The 19,349-nt window shown below is 47.8% G+C and overlaps 2 protein-coding genes across 6 annotated transcripts in view; one reads left to right on the top strand and one right to left on the bottom strand.

Moving 5' to 3' along the window:
* The window catches only part of LOC147015742 (uncharacterized), a 37,471-nt gene extending 30,915 nt beyond the window's left edge, over positions 1–6,556 (top strand). Inside the window, exon 3 of the mRNA XM_085848202.1 lies at positions 4,775–6,556. Coding sequence (XP_085704328.1) covers positions 4,781–6,442 — 1,662 coding nt within the window. The 5' untranslated portion in view covers positions 4,775–4,780 and the 3' untranslated portion in view covers positions 6,443–6,556. The remainder of the gene's footprint in view (positions 1–4,774) is intronic.
* Positions 1–19,349, bottom strand: part of LOC147015740 (BRISC complex subunit Abraxas 2-like) — an 87,753-nt gene that overhangs the window by 17,377 nt on the left and 51,027 nt on the right. For 3 of the 5 annotated variants that reach the window (XM_085848208.1, XM_085848207.1, XM_085848204.1), the window contains 6 exons: positions 13,360–13,450; positions 10,777–10,813; positions 10,585–10,651; positions 8,896–9,092; positions 642–761; positions 417–501 (listed from right to left, as the gene is read on the bottom strand). In XM_085848208.1, the coding sequence (XP_085704334.1) occupies positions 417–501; positions 642–761; positions 8,896–9,092; positions 10,585–10,651; positions 10,777–10,813; positions 13,360–13,438 (585 nt within the window). In that variant the 5' untranslated portion in view covers positions 13,439–13,450. Of the gene's footprint in view, positions 1–416; positions 502–641; positions 762–8,895; positions 9,093–10,584; positions 10,652–10,776; positions 10,814–10,950; positions 11,186–13,359; positions 13,451–16,989; positions 17,143–19,349 lie in introns of those variants that run through there. The other 2 variants (XM_085848206.1, XM_085848203.1) reach the window with 2 other exon arrangements.

The following is a 19,349-nucleotide window of genomic DNA, read 5'->3' as shown; positions in this document are numbered from 1 at the left end:
AATGGTGGATGCCCAGTCAGCAGCTGGCTTTGGAGGCCAACTTTGAAATGAGGTTTGTCCAAGAAAGATCATGGCTGATAGTGAGAGTTCGAATGACTGAACTTCCTCAAGAGGATTGTTAACAAAGTCGATGTGGGAGGGGGGAGTTTGCCAGATGGTCCTAAGGGGGAGAGAGAGAGGGAGAGAGAGGATGAACACAAAGCTTTTGTCACAATGTGGAAACAATGATGAAGGTGCAACTTTTGAATTTTGATTGGCATTGGTTCAGCTGTTCCAAAAACGAAAAAGTTTATTTATGGACAAAAAACTAGATAAGAGGGGTGGAAGGTTTTGTTAAAAATGAAATGGGAAAGAATCTAAGGTTTTTTTTGTTATTCAAGCAGCGTTCCAAAGCTTTCACCAAAAAAGATTCCTACCTGCAGTCGATTCTGAAGATCACGGTTCAACTCTATGAGATCTTTGACACCATGCATATCTCCCCCTTTTGACATGAATTTACGTCTGAAATGAAAGCAATTTAAAAAATAATAATAATAATAATAACATTTTAACAGCACCGTATGCAATAATTAAGATCATGGAAAAAGATTTTGGGGGTTCAACATCCTAACATGATCCCAACCAAGAACCAGTGGCCTTACTTGTGTTTGTCCACAAGATCACCGTAAGAAGGTCGACGGCTTGATATAGGACTTGCCCAGTATTCTTGCTGGCCTACCTGGCCAAGGTTGGTGATCGTCATAGGCAATGTAAGAAAACGCCTGCAAAGTAAAGACAGAAAACACAACACAGGTAAATATAGTTAATGTATTTCAAATCGGCAAATGCTTTGCATCACCTGAAGAAAACATACAAAGGTCTGATACAAAAGAAGCATTTGACATTCCACAAACCATTTTATCTATTTATATCCTTTAAATAGTGATTAATTTATATCCTTCACATAGTTGATAAGTCATTGGTTAAAAAAAAGAAAAGAAGATATATGAATTTGCACAAAGGAAGGGAGACCTGACAGCAAAATAAACATCCCCCAGAACAGAAGTCAACCATTCGAGATCAAGTTCCCAAAATAAGGTCATTGGCAAGAATGCAAATGGTGGCTTAAGACAGGAACTGCAGACCAATTTTTCAACATTTCAACTCCATTTTCTACAAAAAAATAACAAAAGTTTTTTAATGAAGAGAAAACAATATAGATATTTTTTGCAAATGTGGCATGATCCTAGAAATTTTTATTTTTTATTTTTTTAAACATTAATGATGCTGGCAAAATGAAGAGTGAGGGAAAAGGAAGCAAGAGGGGGGGTGGGAGAGACGGGAAGGCAGAGGGTGGGTGGGAGAGACGGGAAGGCAGAGGGTGGGTGGAGATGGGAAGGCAGAGGGTGGGTGGGAGAGACGGGAAGGCAGATGGTGGGTGGGAGAGACGGGAAGGCAGATGGTGGGTGGGAGAGACGGGAAGGCAGAGGGTGGGTGGGAGAGACGGGAAGGCAGAGGGTGGGTGGGAGAGACGGGAAGGCAGAGGGTGGGTGGGAGAGACGGGAAGGCAGAGGGTGGGTGGGAGAGACGGGAAGGCAGAGGGTGGGTGGGAGAGACGGGAAGGCAGAGGGTGGGTGGGAGAGACGGGAAGGCAGAGGGTGGGTGGGAGAGACGGGAAGGCAGAGGGTGGGTGGGAGAGACGGGAAGGCAGAGGGTGGGTGGGAGAGACGGGAAGGCAGAGGGTGGGTGGGAGAGACGGGAAGGCAGAGGGTGGGTGGGAGAGACGGGAAGGCAGAGGGGGGATGGTGGAGACGGGAAGGCAGAGGGTGGGTGGGAGAGACGGGAAGGCAGAGGGTGGGTGGGAGAGACGGGAAGGCAGAGGGTGGGTGGGAGAGACGGGAAGGCAGAGGGGGTGGGATGGGAGAACGGGAAGGCAGAGGGTGGGTGGGAGAGACGGGAAGGCAGAGGGTGGGTGGGAGACACGGGAAGGCAGAGGGTGGGTGGGAGAGACGGGAAGGCAGAGGGTGGGTGGGAGAGACGGGAAGGCAGAGGGTGGGTGGGAGACACGGGAAGGCAGAGGGGGTGGGTGGGAGAGACGGGAAGGCAGAGGGTGGGTGGGAGAGACGGGAAGGCAGAGGGTGGGTGGGAGAGACGGGAAGGCAGAGGGTGGGTGGGAGAGACGGGAAGGCAGAGGGTGGGTGGGAGAGACGGGAAGGCAGAGGGTGGGTGGGAGAGAAGGGAAGGCAGAGGGTGGGTGGGAGAGACGGGAAGGCAGAGGGTGGGTGGGAGAGACGGGAAGGCAGAGGGTGGGTGGGAGAGACGGGAAGGCAGAGGGTGGGTGGGAGAGACGGGAAGGCAGAGGGTGGGTGGGAGAGACGGGAAGGCAGAGGGTGGGTGGGAGAGACGGGAAGGCAGAGGGTGGGTGGGAGAGACGGGAAGGCAGAGGGTGGGTGGGAGAGACGGGAAGGCAGAGGGTGGGTGGGAGAGACGGGAAGGCAGAGGGGGGATGGTGGAGACGGGAAGGCAGAGGGTGGGTGGGAGAGACGGGAAGGCAGAGGGTGGGTGGGAGAGACGGGAAGGCAGAGGGGGTGGGAGAGACGGGAAGGCAGAGGGGGATGGTGGAGACGGGAAGGCAGAGGGGGGATGGTGGAGACGGGAAGGCAGAGGGTGGGTGGGAGAGACGGGAAGACAGGGAGGGTGGGAGAGACGAGAAGGCAGGGGGGGTGGGAGAGATGGGAAGGCAAGGGGGATGGGAGAAACGGTAAGGCAGGAGGTGGGGGGGGTAAGGCAGAAGTGGGTCCTTGTCACACACTCAATCTGTCCACCACATTTCATCTAAATCCATCCTAGCATTTTGAGATATCATGCCCACAAGCAGACAAACAAACAGGGGTGAAAACAGAACCTCCATCCACCTTTGGTGGCAGAGGGAACAAAATATTTTACAGACAAAAACTAAACTTCAAAATATATAACTAAAAGAATAAACTTATTTTTTCCATCTTCCACAGTGAGGAAAAAGGTGGTTTTTTTTTTCCTCTACAAGATGAGGACTCATGGAAGAGCAAGATGACGAGACTAAAAGGAAATGAACAGACAGTAGAGCAACAGCTGGACACTAAACCATAAACACTAAACCTCACCGGATACAGCCAAGAGTTTCGGCAGGGGCTGCTCTTAGCTGATGTTAATCTCCACAAAGTGTTTGATTCAGTTAATCGAGATGCCCTCTGCAGGATTCTCGGTCTTCGTGGGGTGGCACCAAAACTGATCAATATGATTTCTGAAATATACTCTGGTACTGAGAGTTCTGTGAGGTGTGGTGGTTCCATCTCCAACTTATTTCCAGTTGTTGTTTTCCAGGACTTCGGGTCCTCAACAAATGCAGGCAAGAGTTTCGGCAGGGGTTGCATGCAGCTTATGTTGATCTCTGTGAAGCGTTTGCTTCAGTGAATCGGGATACCCTCTTGAGGATTCTTGGTCTTTGTGGGGTGCCAGCAAAACTGATCGATCTGATGTCTGAACTCGACTCTGGTACTGAGAGTGCTGTGAGATGTGGTGATACCATCTCTGACTTATTTCCAGTTGTTATTGGAGTTCGTCAGGGGTGTGTGCTGGCCCCCACACTTTTCAGCACTTGTATGGACTGGATTCTAGGGAGGATGTCGGAGAGATGAAGCTGTCGTGCATCGTTTGGGAATGTCAAGATCTCTGACATTGATTTGGCAGTTGATGCAGTCATATTTGTGGAGACTTTAGATATCCTTTTGGGGGCCCTCGAAGTGCTGAATGAGGAGTAGGAGCCGCTGGGATTACGGGTTTCCTGGGTCAAAACTGATATCCAGGCCTTCAATGACATCTTGGATGCTGCTGTCCTGTCTGTGCCTGTTTGTGCTGAGGATATTGATGTCATGGAGAGATTTACTTACTTTGGCAGTGATATTCATGTCTCTGCTGGCTGTGATTCAGAGGTCAATAGACGTCTGGGTCGGGCCTGGGGAGTCATGCATTCACTGGAAAATGGGGTGTGGTGCTGCCGGTACCTGTGCGGGAGGACAAAAGTCCGAGTTTTCAGGTCCTTGGTGCTTCCAGTCTTGCTCTATGGATGTGAGACTTGGACTCTGACCAAGGATCTGAGATGGAGACCTAATTCCTTTGGTACCAGGTCTCTTCGGAGAATCCTTGGCTATTGCTGGTCGGACTTTGTGTCCAACAAGCGGTTGCTGAGAGAGACTCAAATGAGATTTGTTACCTGCATAGTCCGTAAGTGTCAGCTGTGGCTGTATGGACATGTGGCTCGTTTTCTTGACGCTGATCCTGCTCACCAGATTCTCTCAGCAAGGGAATCTAGTGAGTGGAGGAGGCCAATGGGCCGACCATGTGCCTCGTGGTTGCAGCAGGTTGATCAGCATCTCAAGGAGATGGGGATGGGCCAGGCATCTGCTTGGGGGATGGCCAGACAGAGGCCCCTGGAGTACTGGCAGAATGTGGACGCAACGATGCGCTGCTCTGGTGCATGCTCCCATACCTGACCTGACCGATGCGGAGATGCTGGATACACTGAACAACAAATTTCAAAATTTTTTTTTTACTGGAGATGTGTAAAGTGAATAAGACTAATTTGGGTACGCTGATTTCAAAAATCATAACCGTTTTGCTGTATCATGTCAGGATTTTCAGGAACAGAAATATTCCCATTGCCTAGAAGTCAGGATTTCAATGAAATTTACATATGTCTTTAACATGTCTATTTCGTACAATTGTTGTTAACTTGTGTTATATTTCTTTCTTTCAGATAAAGATGAGTAGGCGTTCCTGTACCAATCATCCTGACAACTTCTGTTATGTCTGTGGTCGGTATACCAAAAAAGATCAACAGCGAAGTATATCTACAGCAGTGAAAATGAAGGCCGCCTACTTTCACTACTTCGGGTGTAAGGTGGGGGACCAAGAACAGAGCTGGGCACCACACATCTGCTGCACAAGCTGTCACACAACCTTGACTCAGTGGTTGGTGGGCAAGCGCGTGAGCATGCCATTTGCGGTGCCCATGATATGGCGTGAGCCGCAGAATCATCATGATGATTGTTATTTCTGCTGCACAAACATCGCCGGCTTCAACAAGAAGAATAAAGGTCACATCAAGTACGCTGACTGTGTCTCTGCTCGTAAACCTGTGCCTCATGATGACGAGAACCCCGTTCCAACACCTCCAGCTGATCAGAACATAGCTGTAAGCAGTGGTGAAGAGGATGGTGATGATGAACCTTTTGAACCCGACACTCAAGAATCACACCTTCTGAACCAGGGAGACTTAAATGATCTTGTAAGAGATCTCTCGCTGTCAAAGGCGAAGGCAGAGCTGCTTGGATCAAAGCTGCAGCAGTGGAATCTACTTGAACCTAACACCAAGATATCCTTGTTCAGAGCACGTCACAGAGACATGGCTGAGTTCTTTGAGATGGAAGACACGATGACATTCTGCAGTGACATCAACGGTCTGTTGAAAGAACTTGGGTGTGATCACGATCCTGCAGACTGGCGCCTCTTCATCGACTCGGGGAAGAACAGCTTGAAGGCTGTTTTGCTCCACAATGGCAACGAGAAACCATCAGTCCCACTGGCTCACGCGTTCGGCATGGCAGAGACCTATGAGACTATGCGGCAGCTGCTTGATTCCATCAAGTACAATGACTTCAACTGGCACATCTGCGGAGACTTGAAAGTGGTGGCGCTGTTGTTAGGGCTGCAGTCAGGCTACACGAAATACATGTGCTTCCTTTGTCTCTGGGATAGCAGAGACGACAAGAATCACTGGACGAAGAAAGATTGGGAAGAGCGAAAAGAGCATGTACCTGGTCGACACAACGTGAAGTATGTCGCCCTTGTCGACCCAGCCAAGGTTTTCCTTCCACCACTCCACATAAAGCTCGGCTTGATGAAAAGTTTTGTACGGGCAATGGATCTGAATGGGCGTGGGTTTTTATACCTCAAGGAAAAGTTTGGCAACACCTTGTCGGAGGCCAAGATCAAGGATGGTGTCTTTGTTGGACCGCAAATCCGACAGATTATGAAGGACGAAACTTTTCCGACAACTCTAAACCCCAAAGAGCTGGCAGCGTGGAGGAGCTTCAAAGCTGTGACGGACAACTTCTTGGGGAACGAGCGCGCGGACAACTATGAAGAAATAGTGCAGCAGCTGCTGGAGTCCTTCAGGAAACTTGGCTCCAGGATGTCCCTGAAAATCCATTTCCTACACCAGCACCTGAACTTCTTCCCTGACAACTTGGGAGCAGTCTCGGACGAGCACGGCGAGCGATTCCACCAAGAGATTTCACTCATGGAGACGCGTTACCAAGGGCGGCACAACCCGAACATGATGGGCGATTTCTGCTGGTTCCTGCATCGTGAAACTGACACAGAGCAGCACAAACGCAAAGCCAAATGCCTAAAGCATTTTTAATTACAATCTAGTGGAGTTTTTCTGTAATTTCTATAATTTTGAAGCATTCATGATGAAATAAATGAATAAATGAATTTTTGTAAATTTCATTGAAATCCTGACTTCTAGGCAATGGGAATATTTCTGTTACTGACGTGATACACGTGATTTCACGTGATACGTGAAATCCTGACGTGATACAGCAAAACGGTTATGATTTTTGAAATCAGCGTACCCAAATTAGTCTAAATCACTTTACACATCTCCAGTAAAAAATTTTTGTTGTTCAGTGATATCCTTATGGGGGCACTCGAGGTGCTCAATGAGGAGTCAGAGCTGCTGGGATTATTGGTTTTCTGGGTAAAAACTAAGATCCAGGCTTTCAATGACAACTTCGATGCTGCTATCTTGTCTGCACCTGTTTTTGGTGAGGATGTTGAGATCACGGAGAGATTCACTCACCTTGGCAGTGATATTCATGTCGCCGCTTTTTGTGAGCCATAGGTCAATAGATGTCCGGGTCGGGCCTGAAGAGCCATGAATTTACTGAATCATGGGGTGTGGCACTGTTGGTACCTGTGCATGAGGATGAAAGTCCAAGTCTTTAAGTCCTTGGTGTTTCCAGTCTTGCTCAATGGATGTGTCCCTTGGACTCTTTCCAAGGATCTAAGATGGAGACTTAACTCCTTCGGTACCAGGTCTCTTCGGAGAATCCTAGGCTATCGCAAGTCAGACTTTGTGTCCGAGGAGCAGTTGCTGAGAGAGACTGGGATGAGATTTGTTACTGTATAATCCGTGAGCATCAGCAGCGGCTGTATAGACATGTATCTCGTTTTCCTGACGTTGATCCTGCTCACCAGATTCTCTCAGCGAGGGAGCCTCATGAGTGGAGGAGGCCAACAGGCCGACCACATGCCTCATAGCTGCAGAAGATTGATCGGCATCTCAAGGAGATGCAGATGGGCCAGGCATCTGCCTGAGGGGATGGCGAGACCGAGGCCCCGAGAGTACTGGCAGAAAGTTGACATAGCAACGCACTGCTCCGGCACATGCTCCCATACCTGACCTGACTCGACTCGATCAACTATAACTGTAAATTACACTCTGATAAACATCTATTTTAGCATTTGGTGACAAAGCATATATAGATTAGTAAAGCAAAATTAATTGCAGACAGCTAACTAATCCAGGACAGGCAGGATAGCCTATAGGTGTGTACACCCACCTTAAAGCTGTCAAGCCTGGGGTTGAATCTCGACCCGGTCACAAACTGTCATCCTGGTGTTTCATCAATGTGTATACCTGGTATTGGCTTAATGGTTTGGGTGGTGGACTTGGGAACCTATGATCCTGAGTTCAAGTCCCACCCGGCTGTTGAATTAATACCACGTGGGGTTGACTCTGCCTGTCATCCTTCAGAGGTCGGTAAAATGAGTGCCAGCTTGCTGGTATCCTGTGTTGTAGTGGCGACCCATCCAAGATTATGCCCAATAGCCTAGGAGACCGCTTAAGCAGCACCAACGCTCTGCAAAGAGTATGGTCCCAAATTGATGGATCAATGTGTGTGCATCGTCCCTCAGATGTACGTTATACTTGGTCTGTCCCATCCACCAGCAATAGTTGATGACCGTTTAAGACCCCACTGTATCCTTCGTGAAGAATAGGCAAGCTATCGCCGGCACCCTAAACTAATTCCAACAAATTCCTACACACACTGTCATGTATCCTGCAATGGGGTAGCGACTCATTCTGGATTGTAACCATCGCCCAGAAACTGCTTTCGTAGAACCGACACTGTTTCAACTATAGAGCATGCATGGTACATGATTAACTAATCCAGAATGTCATAATTGACAATTTAATTAAATGACCAGACTCAGTGGCATCGTGGTTAGAGCCTCTGCTCCAAGTCTGGGCGGTTGGCTGTTAAATTGTCACCCTGAGCGCATCATACCAAGGACTTTAAAAACGGTTTGTGCTGCTTCCTCGCTTGGCACTCAGCATTTGGAAGACAGAGCCGAGCCAAATCCCATGGGTTGGCATCCCTTGGGGAGGGAGACGTCTCCCTAAAAATGCTTCATTCACTCTGGAGAGAAAAGCACCGCCATGAGAAGTCCCAACCAGCACACACAGCATGTTCTGGAAAGTAACTTCCCCCAAGATTAACAGCGTTCTTTGCCTGATGCCAAATCTTGTGATGTCTGCCTTCTCTGCACGTGAGAGAGTTTGACAGCAATTCTAAGAGCCTTTGAATGTACAGTATAGAGAATAATAATAATAATAATAATAATAATAATAATAATAATAATAATAAAAGATACGTTATGGTCCACATGGATGAATAGTTCAGTGAAAACACACTTATGTTAATCTATCAATTACAAAGAGCACAAATGTTGCCAAATAAAGAATAAAAATCTAGCCAACACTTTTGATGAAGAACAATATTCATCAACTTGTACTACCTTGCTCACCTGCAGCTTTCCAACCATTTGAAAAGCCTGTGTTCCAAGACATATGTGGCATGGTTTTCAGAAGAATGGGTTGTGAAGAGGAGAAAGAAGAGGTCGGGAGCTTCAAGAACAGCCTGCATACTGCGATGGATCTGTTGCTCATGCAAGGATATTTGCTGAGGCGTGTTCCTTCTGAACTTGTACCACCCAATGACTTGCTGTCAGTACCATGGGGAACAGGGAATAACAGGAAATAACAGGGAAAGGTTAATGCCTTGCTGTCACTTCATATCTCTGTGCAGAGAGAAGACAGAGCTGTGCAGGTAATTGACGTCCACATTATAAAGAAACAACAACCATGAGGCATTGGCAGGGTTTGTTCAACCAGACAAAGTGGTGTAATGGTTAGAGCATCCACTCTGAGCCATTGAACAGGTTTGATGGGCCTAATGGCCTCCTGTGTTGAATGAAGTTCCTTGTAAAGGAACTTGGTTAACTATTAATTTAAAACAATTAATGGATTACCAGTTTCCCTACAGAATCGTACATGTGCTACATTCTCAAATCAACGCAGCGTTGGTTTGATGTCGCTCGAGCACAGTTTAGAGAGAGCTTGCCCGGCAGACCGGCTATTTCACAGCTTAGCCGCGTGCCCAGAAGTGAAGGATGTGCTAATACGGTGCCAACACGTTAAAGAGCATTGCGAGAATGAAAATATCTCTCACAGGTTTGGTTGCAATAACAATGTTAAAATTAACTACAATGATCAATCAAAGGTTGCATACTCTCTCCCAGACAGGTTTTGTGTGGTTTTATAGTTTGTATTTTTTGGAGGGTTGGCTGTTAAATCGTCTGGTGTTGGCTAAATGGTTAGGGTAGCGGACTTTGGATCCGAGGGTTGTGAGTTCAAATCCCGCTCAGCTGTTGAATTAATATCAGGTGGGGTTAACTCGGCCTGTCATCCTTCCGAGGTCGGCAAAATGAGTACCAGCTTGCTGGTATACTGTGTCGGAGTGGCGACCCGTCCAGGATTGTGTCCAATAGCAGAGGAGACTGCTTAAGCAGCACAAACGCTCTGCACAGAGTATGGTCCCAATCTCTCTCAATTTTTTGGAGGTATTTTCACCGTACGTACTTTGTCGACAATCTCACATTTTAATCGCATCCTTTGCCAAACCCAAAGACAAACCCAAATGCAATACCCTCTCTGGCAAGGATAATAATGCTTGTATTACTTTTTGCTTCTTATTTTATTGTGTTTGGGAAGCTGGAAACAATGGGTACATCATGACAAGAGTGTTGTGAGAAATTAAGGGTCAATAACTTTCTGACACTTTACGCATTGAAAGAGGTCATCGTTTGTGTCGGAACAAAACAGATCATGGACGCACAAGTGGACCTCATAATACGAACACCATTTTGAGTCTCAATTTACTTGACCAATTCGGACATTCGGGTTGTGTGGTGTTGTGCATAGACTGGACGCTAGAGGGTGCGATGAGGACGAAGGAGTTTGGAGTGAGAGGTCAGGAGGTGTGCAGTGCAAAGCTTGTTACGTTCTGATGTTCGGTTGAATAAAACCGTTGGAGAATATTGAATTCCTCATTCTTGGAGTATTTTACGACACAACAGGTTGTCAGACAAAAAGATAATCAAAGAAACAGACACATATGTCTTGGAATATCTTCTCCAGCATTGACAGTAACTTACCTCTTGTGCACCTCCAATGACATCATTTAGTAACTCTTTGTCCACAGTACCTGCATTGTTGTACAAACTGATGAGGAGACAAAGTACTTCAGTTGCAACCAAATTAAAACAAGTGAATTAATCACATAAGACATTGTTTAAGAAGCATTGAAAACAAGCCTGCTGTTGTTGAACACTGAAAAATATACCCACCAAGAGGGTTGAGGACATGGAATATGGTTTTGAATATCTGAAGAAGAAAAAAAGAAAGAAAAAACACATTCAAATACCAAAATAAGCACAACACTTAAGTCAAGCCTTGTTTACAAAACACGGAGTAGGCAAAGAAACTGCAGGCAGCATTTTCTTGAGAGTTTTTAGATTTACCAGACTCATTGGTGTAATGGTTAGCGTCTGAGCGTCTGCTCTGAGCTTGGGATGTCGATGGTTGAAACCCCAGCTGAGTCATACCAAAGACTTTTAAAAAATGGTATGTGCTGCTTCCTTCCTTGACACTCGGCATTTAAAAGGATAGGGCACGGACAAATAGCCATGGTTGACAACCAAATAGCCATTGTGCAGGCGTTGAAGGGTCAAATGGCCTCCTCCTGAGTTGAAGTTCCTTGTGAGGGAATTCATATATAAACTGTGCTCAGAAAATGACCAAATTCAGCAAAGTTGCATTACATGTACAAGTACAGGTGGATGTGGAGGAGGTCCACTGCAAATGTGGGAGTGGTATTTCATAAAGGGGCAAATCTGGATAGAGACAGGGTCAGAAACTAAAGTCAAGGCAACATACTTCTCAACGTGGAAAAGGAATCTCACTTTCTGGGAAGCCTTGCAGGGAATAATTCAAATCCAGCTTGGGGAGGGGTTGAGAAATTTCAACATCCAAAATGGGCAAAATCAACAAAATCTGTGTAAGAGATGTGACCCAATAAGAGAGGGAACGTTGTTCTTAACCTTAATACCCCCATTATAATATCAATTGTAAATTAGCTCAGGTGTAACCAATCACCTTCAAAATCACACACCAAGTTAATTGGCCTCCAACTGTGTTAAATTGTCATGATTCTGATTATTTCAGAATAAAATCAGCTGTTCCTATAGGTTTCCTCTGCTGGGTAATGCTTTTCACAGCAAAGACTCGACCATGGAAACCAAGGAGCTTTCAAAAGACCTCTCGGATAAAGTTGTGGAAAGGCACAGATCAGAGGATGGGTACAAAAACATTTCAAAGGCCTTGAATATCCCTTGGAGCAGAATCAAGACAATCATTGAGAAGTGGAAGGTGTATGGTACGACCAAGACCCTGCTTAGATCAGGCCGTCCCTTCAAACTGGATGACAAAGCAAGGAGGAGACTGATCAGAGAGACAACCAAGAGGCCAATGGCAACTTTGAAAGAGCGACAGGCCTTTATGGCAGACTGGTCACCATGTGCATGTGACAACAATATCCCAAGCACTCCACAAGTCTGGCCTGTATGGTCGGGTGGCAAGAAGGAGGCCATTACTCAAAAAAGCCCGCCTTGAGTCCCGTTTGAGGTATGCAAAATACCACTCTGGAGATTATAAAGCCATGTGGCAAAACGTTTTGTGGTCTGACAAAACCAAGATGGAACTTCTTGGCCTAAATACAAAACGTTAACATTTGGCGCAAACCCAACACACTACATCACCCAAAGAACAACATCCCAACTGTGAAGCATGGTGGTGGTAGCATCATGTTATGGAGATGTTTCTCATCAGCAGGGACTGAGGCACATGTCAGGATAGAAGCGAAAATGGATGGAGCAAAATACAGAAAAATCCGAGAGGAAAACCTGCTGCCCTCTGCAAGAAAGCTGAAATTGGGACGGAAGTTCACCTTGACAATGACTACGACCCGAAGCACACAGCCAAAGCTACACTGAAGTGGCTGAGGAACAAAAAGATAAATGTCCTTGAGTGAGGAAAAAATTTCCTTGTAATTTCCTTGAATCTGGCTTGATGGAGTCCATATTGGTCGTTTCTCAGTGGAGCTGAATTTTCTGGGAAGAATAGGAGATGCTTGATAACAAGTTTCCAAAACCTGAGAAAGGATCAAAGTTAAGGCCATCAGGCAGTCGTTGATGGATTGGATCGATCAACTTTGTTCGGCACAGGAAGGATAAGTGCATGCTTCCAAGGTGCGGGCAAGATACCGGGAGAATAGGAGACTTTTACAGCCAAATAAAAACAGGAGCTGCAGCTCAGGGACACAATTATTCAACACAATTGCAGGGTAGCTATTAGCACTATTTGCCTAGCACTCATTAAGATTAAAATGTAATTAAGATTCTAAATTCACTCATCTAAATTAAGAAGGTTTTATCAGATTTCTTTATTGTTAAAGACACAAAGTGCATGATGTTAGTTGGAGAATACTTGGAATTTCCCCAGAATCTTAGAGTGGGGACATGTAGGAAAAATAGTAGCACGTGTACCTGTGTTATAAGAGAAAGAGAACAATCAGAATTGATGAGAGATAGGAAAGAAGATCACTTGAAGTTGCGAGATATTGATTTGCCCACGGACCAAAAAAGCAGGACTCCCAGAGGGGCAGCAGGTTACTTTCAGATGAACTGCAAATTAACAATTCTTTCACTTGATTGATGGAAAAGATACACAATTTTACCAGTTAGCGTTCCCAATCAAATCCCTGGCTCGTGCGGGGAATGCAGGTTCCCATATATAACATGTATGGAGGTAAAATAGCAACCAATAACCTTTTGACAATGCCATGCATATTTCATAAACGGTGCATTTCTCACCCACAACAATGTTGTGTTCAATGTTGTCCATTTGTGTATCTGTTATGATATTGGTCACTTCTCGTCTTGTCTCGCCCATGAGAAGGCCCACCTACAAAATACAAGGCAAATGTTTTATGTCTGTAAAGATTCAAGTACCAAGGAAATTTATCTCTAACTTTCCGTTAACGACACGTCATCATCAATGTATGATAGTTAACAGTGCATCGGTGTTGCCGAAGCAGTTTCTTGGCAAACCTTATATACTGGGTGGTTTGCCATTGCTTTCCCAGCCATCATTCAGTGCAGGAATTTGGAATTTCTTCATGGCTTCAGCGATAGCTCGCTTAGCTTAGATCGCTTAGCTTCAGCGATAGCTTAGAGACGAGTGTGTATACCTCTATGCCATCCTGCCAGCCCATAACCTGACAAATTTAGACTAAAAAAAGTTTTAATTTTTTTATCATGACAAAGTTTCAACTCCAATTTTTTTTTAAAGATTTGTTTAAGAAATGGGGGAAAAAAAATCGTTTTCATCGTTTTTGAAAAATTAATGAATAAAATCACGACTCCTTCCATTTTGTTTGCTCGTATGGTTCTTCCTTCCATGCCGTTTGTCATTCAACTCCTCAAACATGTTTGCGAAAGTTCCCTTTTTTATCCCACTGAACATTTAACGCATGCAAGATGTATGTGTCATTGCAATTGAAGATGTGCAGCATCTCCAAATGTGCTTAATTTCGTGACCATCATGAATTCTACAGTTTCTCTACCGATACATTTTATATTTATGAAAGGTCAAGGCTCATGGAAGAGTCAAAATGTAATCTTTGCTACTTTCATGGTCCCTTTAATCCCACACTCTGGTGGGCTCAGTCACATGAGTATTCCCTTTGAACAACCGCTCTATCCCGAGCATCCTCTCTCATGTTCTTCTCTACCTTAATATTGGTCTTCCTCTTCTCCTGCTGCCAACTTCACCCATAATCAAAAGGTCTGTCTGACCACATGCCCCTTCTCCCTCATACCTCAACCAATGTAGACCTTCCTCCCATACCTCTTGACCTCCGCGACCGAAGGTGGTTATATTTTCGCCCGTCTGTCTGTTTATTTGTGAACAGGACATCTCAAAAAGTTGTGGATGTATTCGGATGAAATTTCGTGGAGAGCTTAGGTATGTGACATGGATGAAATGATTAGATTTTGGTGAAGAACCAGATTCAGATCTGGATCTGACATAGATACAGCCGAAAACGACATACAGCACGATATCTCAAAAAGTTGTGGACGGATTTGGACTAAAACTTGTTGGAAGAGTTGGTTAGGTGACAAGAACAGGCAGATTAAATTTTAGTTCAGGTCCAAATCCAGATCCGTCCTATCGGTGGGATACAAAACGTAAACGAATCGGCCTGGTGGAGGTATGCGCTTAACTGAATGGACGTTCTAATTTGCCAATGTTCCTTTCCTTCAAAGAGATGCATACAAACCCTCTCAACATCCACATTTACATCGACCGCAGCAATCCCTCCTCTCCTTTCCTCAGGGTCAAGGACACCACAGCACTCCGTACAAGAGAACCGGTTCGGTCTTGGAACCATCTTGTAAATATTCACTGATGTGGATTTTTTTTAAACCCACCTTGTTGTGATCGTTGTCCTGAAGGATTCTAACTGGCCGATTGTGGAATCCTATTTGACTTCAGACAGAGTTTAACGTTTGTCCGATTTGATTATAAAATCCTACAAAAACCCTATAGACACTGATAACAGATGTCCACACAAGTCCTTCCTTGTGAAACAATTTATTTCCTAATTATACACTATACACTTCTCACCCTTGTACAATGAACTTAAGAATCCCCATTTGATTGCAATATTATTTGGTTCTATTTCATTTATTCTTACTTTAGTTAACAGTTAGACCAACCCGATTCAATTCACTTCCACATTACATCAGAGAGTTTTATTCTAACTTGGTACTTGGTCAGTTCCAAGGAGTACAAGCCACTGAGAAACTATACTTCCTCACGTGCTTGCACTGAAAACAATTTTAGATTTCAAAGCATTTTATACTTCCATGAGAGAGAGGTTGGGGGATATTCACCCAGACTGTAGACGTGTCCTTTAGACGAAAAGCCACTTCGTACGTTTCTAAGCAAAGGTTCATTTATCAGCTCGGTCACTCTGCTCCAGAACAACCCATTTCTTATCATTTAGAGCAAAAGTCTTTTGGCCAGAAATGACAGCCAATTCAACTTGCAGCATAAAAGTTACATTTCTGAAACTCCATTTGTTGCAATTTAAAATATATTAATATAAATTTTTCCCCCACACACCCTCAGCCAAACGGGAAACTTTCTCCAATAGACACCACCAGGAACTCTCCTCTTACTCCACCCTGGCCCAACTCTCTCATGCCACATCCTCACTGGAACCTCCAGCCTCCTCTTGTAGAACGAGAATGAGAACCCAGGTATTTCAATTCCCCCCGACCTGCTTTAACTACTTGCCCCTCAAAAGAGCAAGAATAAATGTAAAATGTTTTCAAGTCCAAATTGGTCAGGTAATGGCAATCAAGATCCCTTCATTATGACGAATATGTTGTTGTTGTTGTTCGTCTTTCGGCTGCTCTGGTTAGGGGTCGCCACAGCGGATCATCCGTTATGATCCGCATACCGATTTGGCTTAGGTTTTATGCCGGATGTCCTTCCTGATGCAACCATGGTCGCCTCTTACGACACAGGGATAAGGATTGGGTTTCGCCATGATTCCGGGCTGCCCTACACCCTCTCATAGAGCGGCCCAGCGCAGAGCTCCCGTCCTCAAACGATCCTTCAACCCAAGCCTCCGAGTAGCCGGATTACAGGCGCACGCCACTACACCCGGTTTCATTATGACGAATATATTAATGGTTTCAACATACTGTATATGCATCATCATCATCATCATGGTGTCTAAGGAAGTGAAGGTAGTCCTGTAGATCTTCAGGTCTGCTCTATGGTTGGTACTTGATTAATTTGGTGGTTGGTGCAGGATGGAGTGCTCATGATTAGGTGACAGTCAGTGCAAGTGGAAAGGCTCATCCCACCAAACCTTGTCATATGGGTGGTCATGAAAGTTGATGCAAACACATGTGTGGTACATGGATGTAGCACCAATTCACGACAACAGGTGACAATGAAACATGAGGTGTTTATAACACACGAAATGTCCCAAAGTCCCGGCTGAAAAAAACATCATTTTAGTGCTGCGCAACCGGGGTGTTGCACCATGAAGTATGCTGGGCACAATAAGCCGGCTGTCCGTTTGCACGGTATCTTAACACGACCCAATTCAGTATTTTTGAAACAGCAAACGGTAACGAGATCCTTATCACTCTTGGAAAAACCAATACACCACCAGACAACAACAATGGGAAAAGTTTCTCAGGCCCACTATACCATCTTGACAACCGAATCGCAAGACCTCCCTCGGATCAACAATCATGACGCAATCCGAAAACCTGAACACGGGAAAAAAATCCACCCTGTTTTTGCTCGTTCTCCGCGTCTTCATGACTCGGCATCTACAACGTCGAGGTTCCCACGCGGTCAATCCCAGTGTCCGAGTCCGAACTCATTCACAATCCCGACCCACGTGTCCCACTCACGCCGTCTCCCAGGCCCGCCGTCATGTCGAAGGCGAGAGCGCTGAACGAAGCACCCGACACCGTCGCCGCCTTCATGGCGGAACCTTCGCACCAGGAAGTGAGGAATGGCAGACAGTGCGGCCGCACTTCGCCCCAAGCCCAGCAGTGTCGTTGAAGGCTTTATTAGTTGTACGTTACATTTGAACGTCCCCAAGGAAAATAAATAAATGTTTGATATTATTTTTCTTAGAAAATCCGGAAGTCTCAAACATCACACAGTCGTGAACTATTTCGCTGAGACCGTCATGATCTGATGAAGGATTAAGAACTGAAAACTGCACAGCGAACCGTTTTCGAAATGTTAGTACTGGAGGGGGGAGGGGAGGAGAAAGAGGGAAGGAGAGAGGGGGGAGGGAGGGGGAGAGAGAGGGGGAGGGAGGGGGAGGGATAGAGGGAGGGGAGGGAAAGGGGGAGGGAAAGAGGGAAAGAGGGAGAGGGAGGGAGGGGGAGGGAAAGAGGGAGGGAGGGGGAGGGAAAGAGGGAGGGAGGGGGAGGGAAAGAGGGAGGGAGAGGGAGGGGGAGGGAAAGAGGGAGGGAGAGGGAAAGAGGGAGGGAGAGGGAGAGGGAGGGAAAAGAGGGAGGGAGAGGGAGGGGGAGGGAAAGAGGGAGGGAGAGGGAGGGGGAGGGAAAGAGGGAGGGAGAGGGAGGGGGAGGGAAAGAGGGAGGGAGAGGGAGGGGGAGGGAAAGAGGGAGGGAGAGGGAGGGGGAGGGAAAGAGGGAGGGAGAGGGAGGGGGAGGGAAAGAGGGAGGGAGAGGGAGGGGAGGGAAAGAGGGAGGGAGAGGGAGGGGAGGGGGAGGGAGAGGGAGAGGGAGGGGGAGGGAAAGAGGGAGGGAGAGGGAGGGGGAGGGAAAGAGGGAGGGAGGGAGAGGGAGGGGGAGGGAAAGAGGGAGGGAGGGAGAGGGAGGGGGAGGGAAAGAGGGAGGGAGAGGGAGGGGAGGGAAAGAGGGAGGGAGAGGGAGGGGGAGGGAAAGAGGGAGGGAGGGAGAGGGAGGGGGAGGGAAAGAGGGAGGGAGGGGGAGGGAAAGAGGGAGGGAGGGGGAGGGAAAGAGGGAGGGAGGGGAGGGAAAGAGGGAGGGGGAGGGAAAGAGGGAGGGAGAGGGAGGGGGAGGGAAAGAGGGAGGGAGAGGGAGGGGGAGGGAAAGAGGGAGGGAGAGGGAGGGGGAGGGAAAGAGGGAGGGAGAGGGAGGGGGAGGGAAAGAGGGAGGGAGAGGGAGGGGAGGGAAAGAGGGAGGGAGAGGGAGGGGAGGGAAAGAGGGAGGGAGAGGGAGGGGGAGGGAAAGAGGGAGGGAGAGGGAGGGAAAGAGGGAGGGAGGGGAGGGAAAGAGGGAGGGAGGGGGAGGGAAAGAGGGAGGGAGGGGAGGGAAAGAGGGAGGGAGGGGAGGGAAAGAGCGAGGGAGGGGAGGGAAAGAGGGAGGGAGAGGGAGGGGGAGGGAAAGAGGGAGGGAGAGGGAGGGAAAGAGGGAGGTAGGGGGAGGGAAAGAGGGAGGGAGGGGGAGGGAAAGAGGGAGGGAGGGGGAGGGAAAGAGGGAGGGAGGGCGAGGGAAAGAGGGAGGGAGGGGGAGGGAAAGAGGGAGGGAGGGGAGGGAAAGAGGGAGGGAGGGAGGGGAGGGAAAGAGGGAGGGAGGGGGAGGGAAAGAGGAAGGGAGGGAAAGAGGGAGGGAGGGGGAGGGAAAGAGGGAGGGAGGGGGAGGGAAAGAGGGAGGGAGGGGGAGGGAAAGAGGGAGGGAGGGGAGGGAAAGAGGGAGGGAGGGGAGGGAAAGAGCGAGGGAGGGGAGGGAAAGAGGGAGGGAGGGGAGGGAAAGAGGGAGGGAGGGGAGGGAAAGAGGGAGGGAGGGGGAGGGAAAGAGGGAGGGGAGGGAAAGAGGAGGGGAGGGGAGGAAAAGAGGGAGGGAGGAGGAGGGAAAGAGGGAGGGAGGGGAGGGAAAGAGGAGGGGAGGGGAGGGAAAGAGGAGGGGAGGGGGAGGGAAAGGGGGAGGGAAAGAGGGAGGGAAAGGGGGAGGGAAAGAGGGAGGGAGGAAAAGAGGGAGGGAGGGAAAGAGGAGAAGAAGGGAGGGAGGGGGAGGGGAAGAGGGGAAAGAGGGAGGGGGAGGGAAAGAGAGAGGGAGGGAGGGGGAGGGAAAGAGAGAGGGAGGGAGGGGGAGGGAAAGAGAGAGGGAGGGAGGGGGAGGGAAAGAGAGAGGGAGGGAGGGGAGGGAAAGAGAGAGGGAGGGAGGGGGAGGGAGAGAGAGGAAGGGAGGGGGAGGGAGGGGGAGGGAGGGGAGGGAAAGGGGGAGGGAGGGGGAGGGAAAGGGGGAGGGAGGGAGGGAAAGAGAGAGGGAGG

Source organism: Eptatretus burgeri, chromosome 12 (assembly GCF_056783735.1).
Source record: "Eptatretus burgeri isolate ZD-2024b chromosome 12, Ebu_testis_v1, whole genome shotgun sequence".
NCBI lineage: Eukaryota > Metazoa > Chordata > Myxini > Myxiniformes > Myxinidae > Eptatretus > Eptatretus burgeri.
The sequence above is the reverse complement of the archived record's forward strand: the minus strand, read 5'-3'. Positions and strand labels throughout refer to the sequence as shown.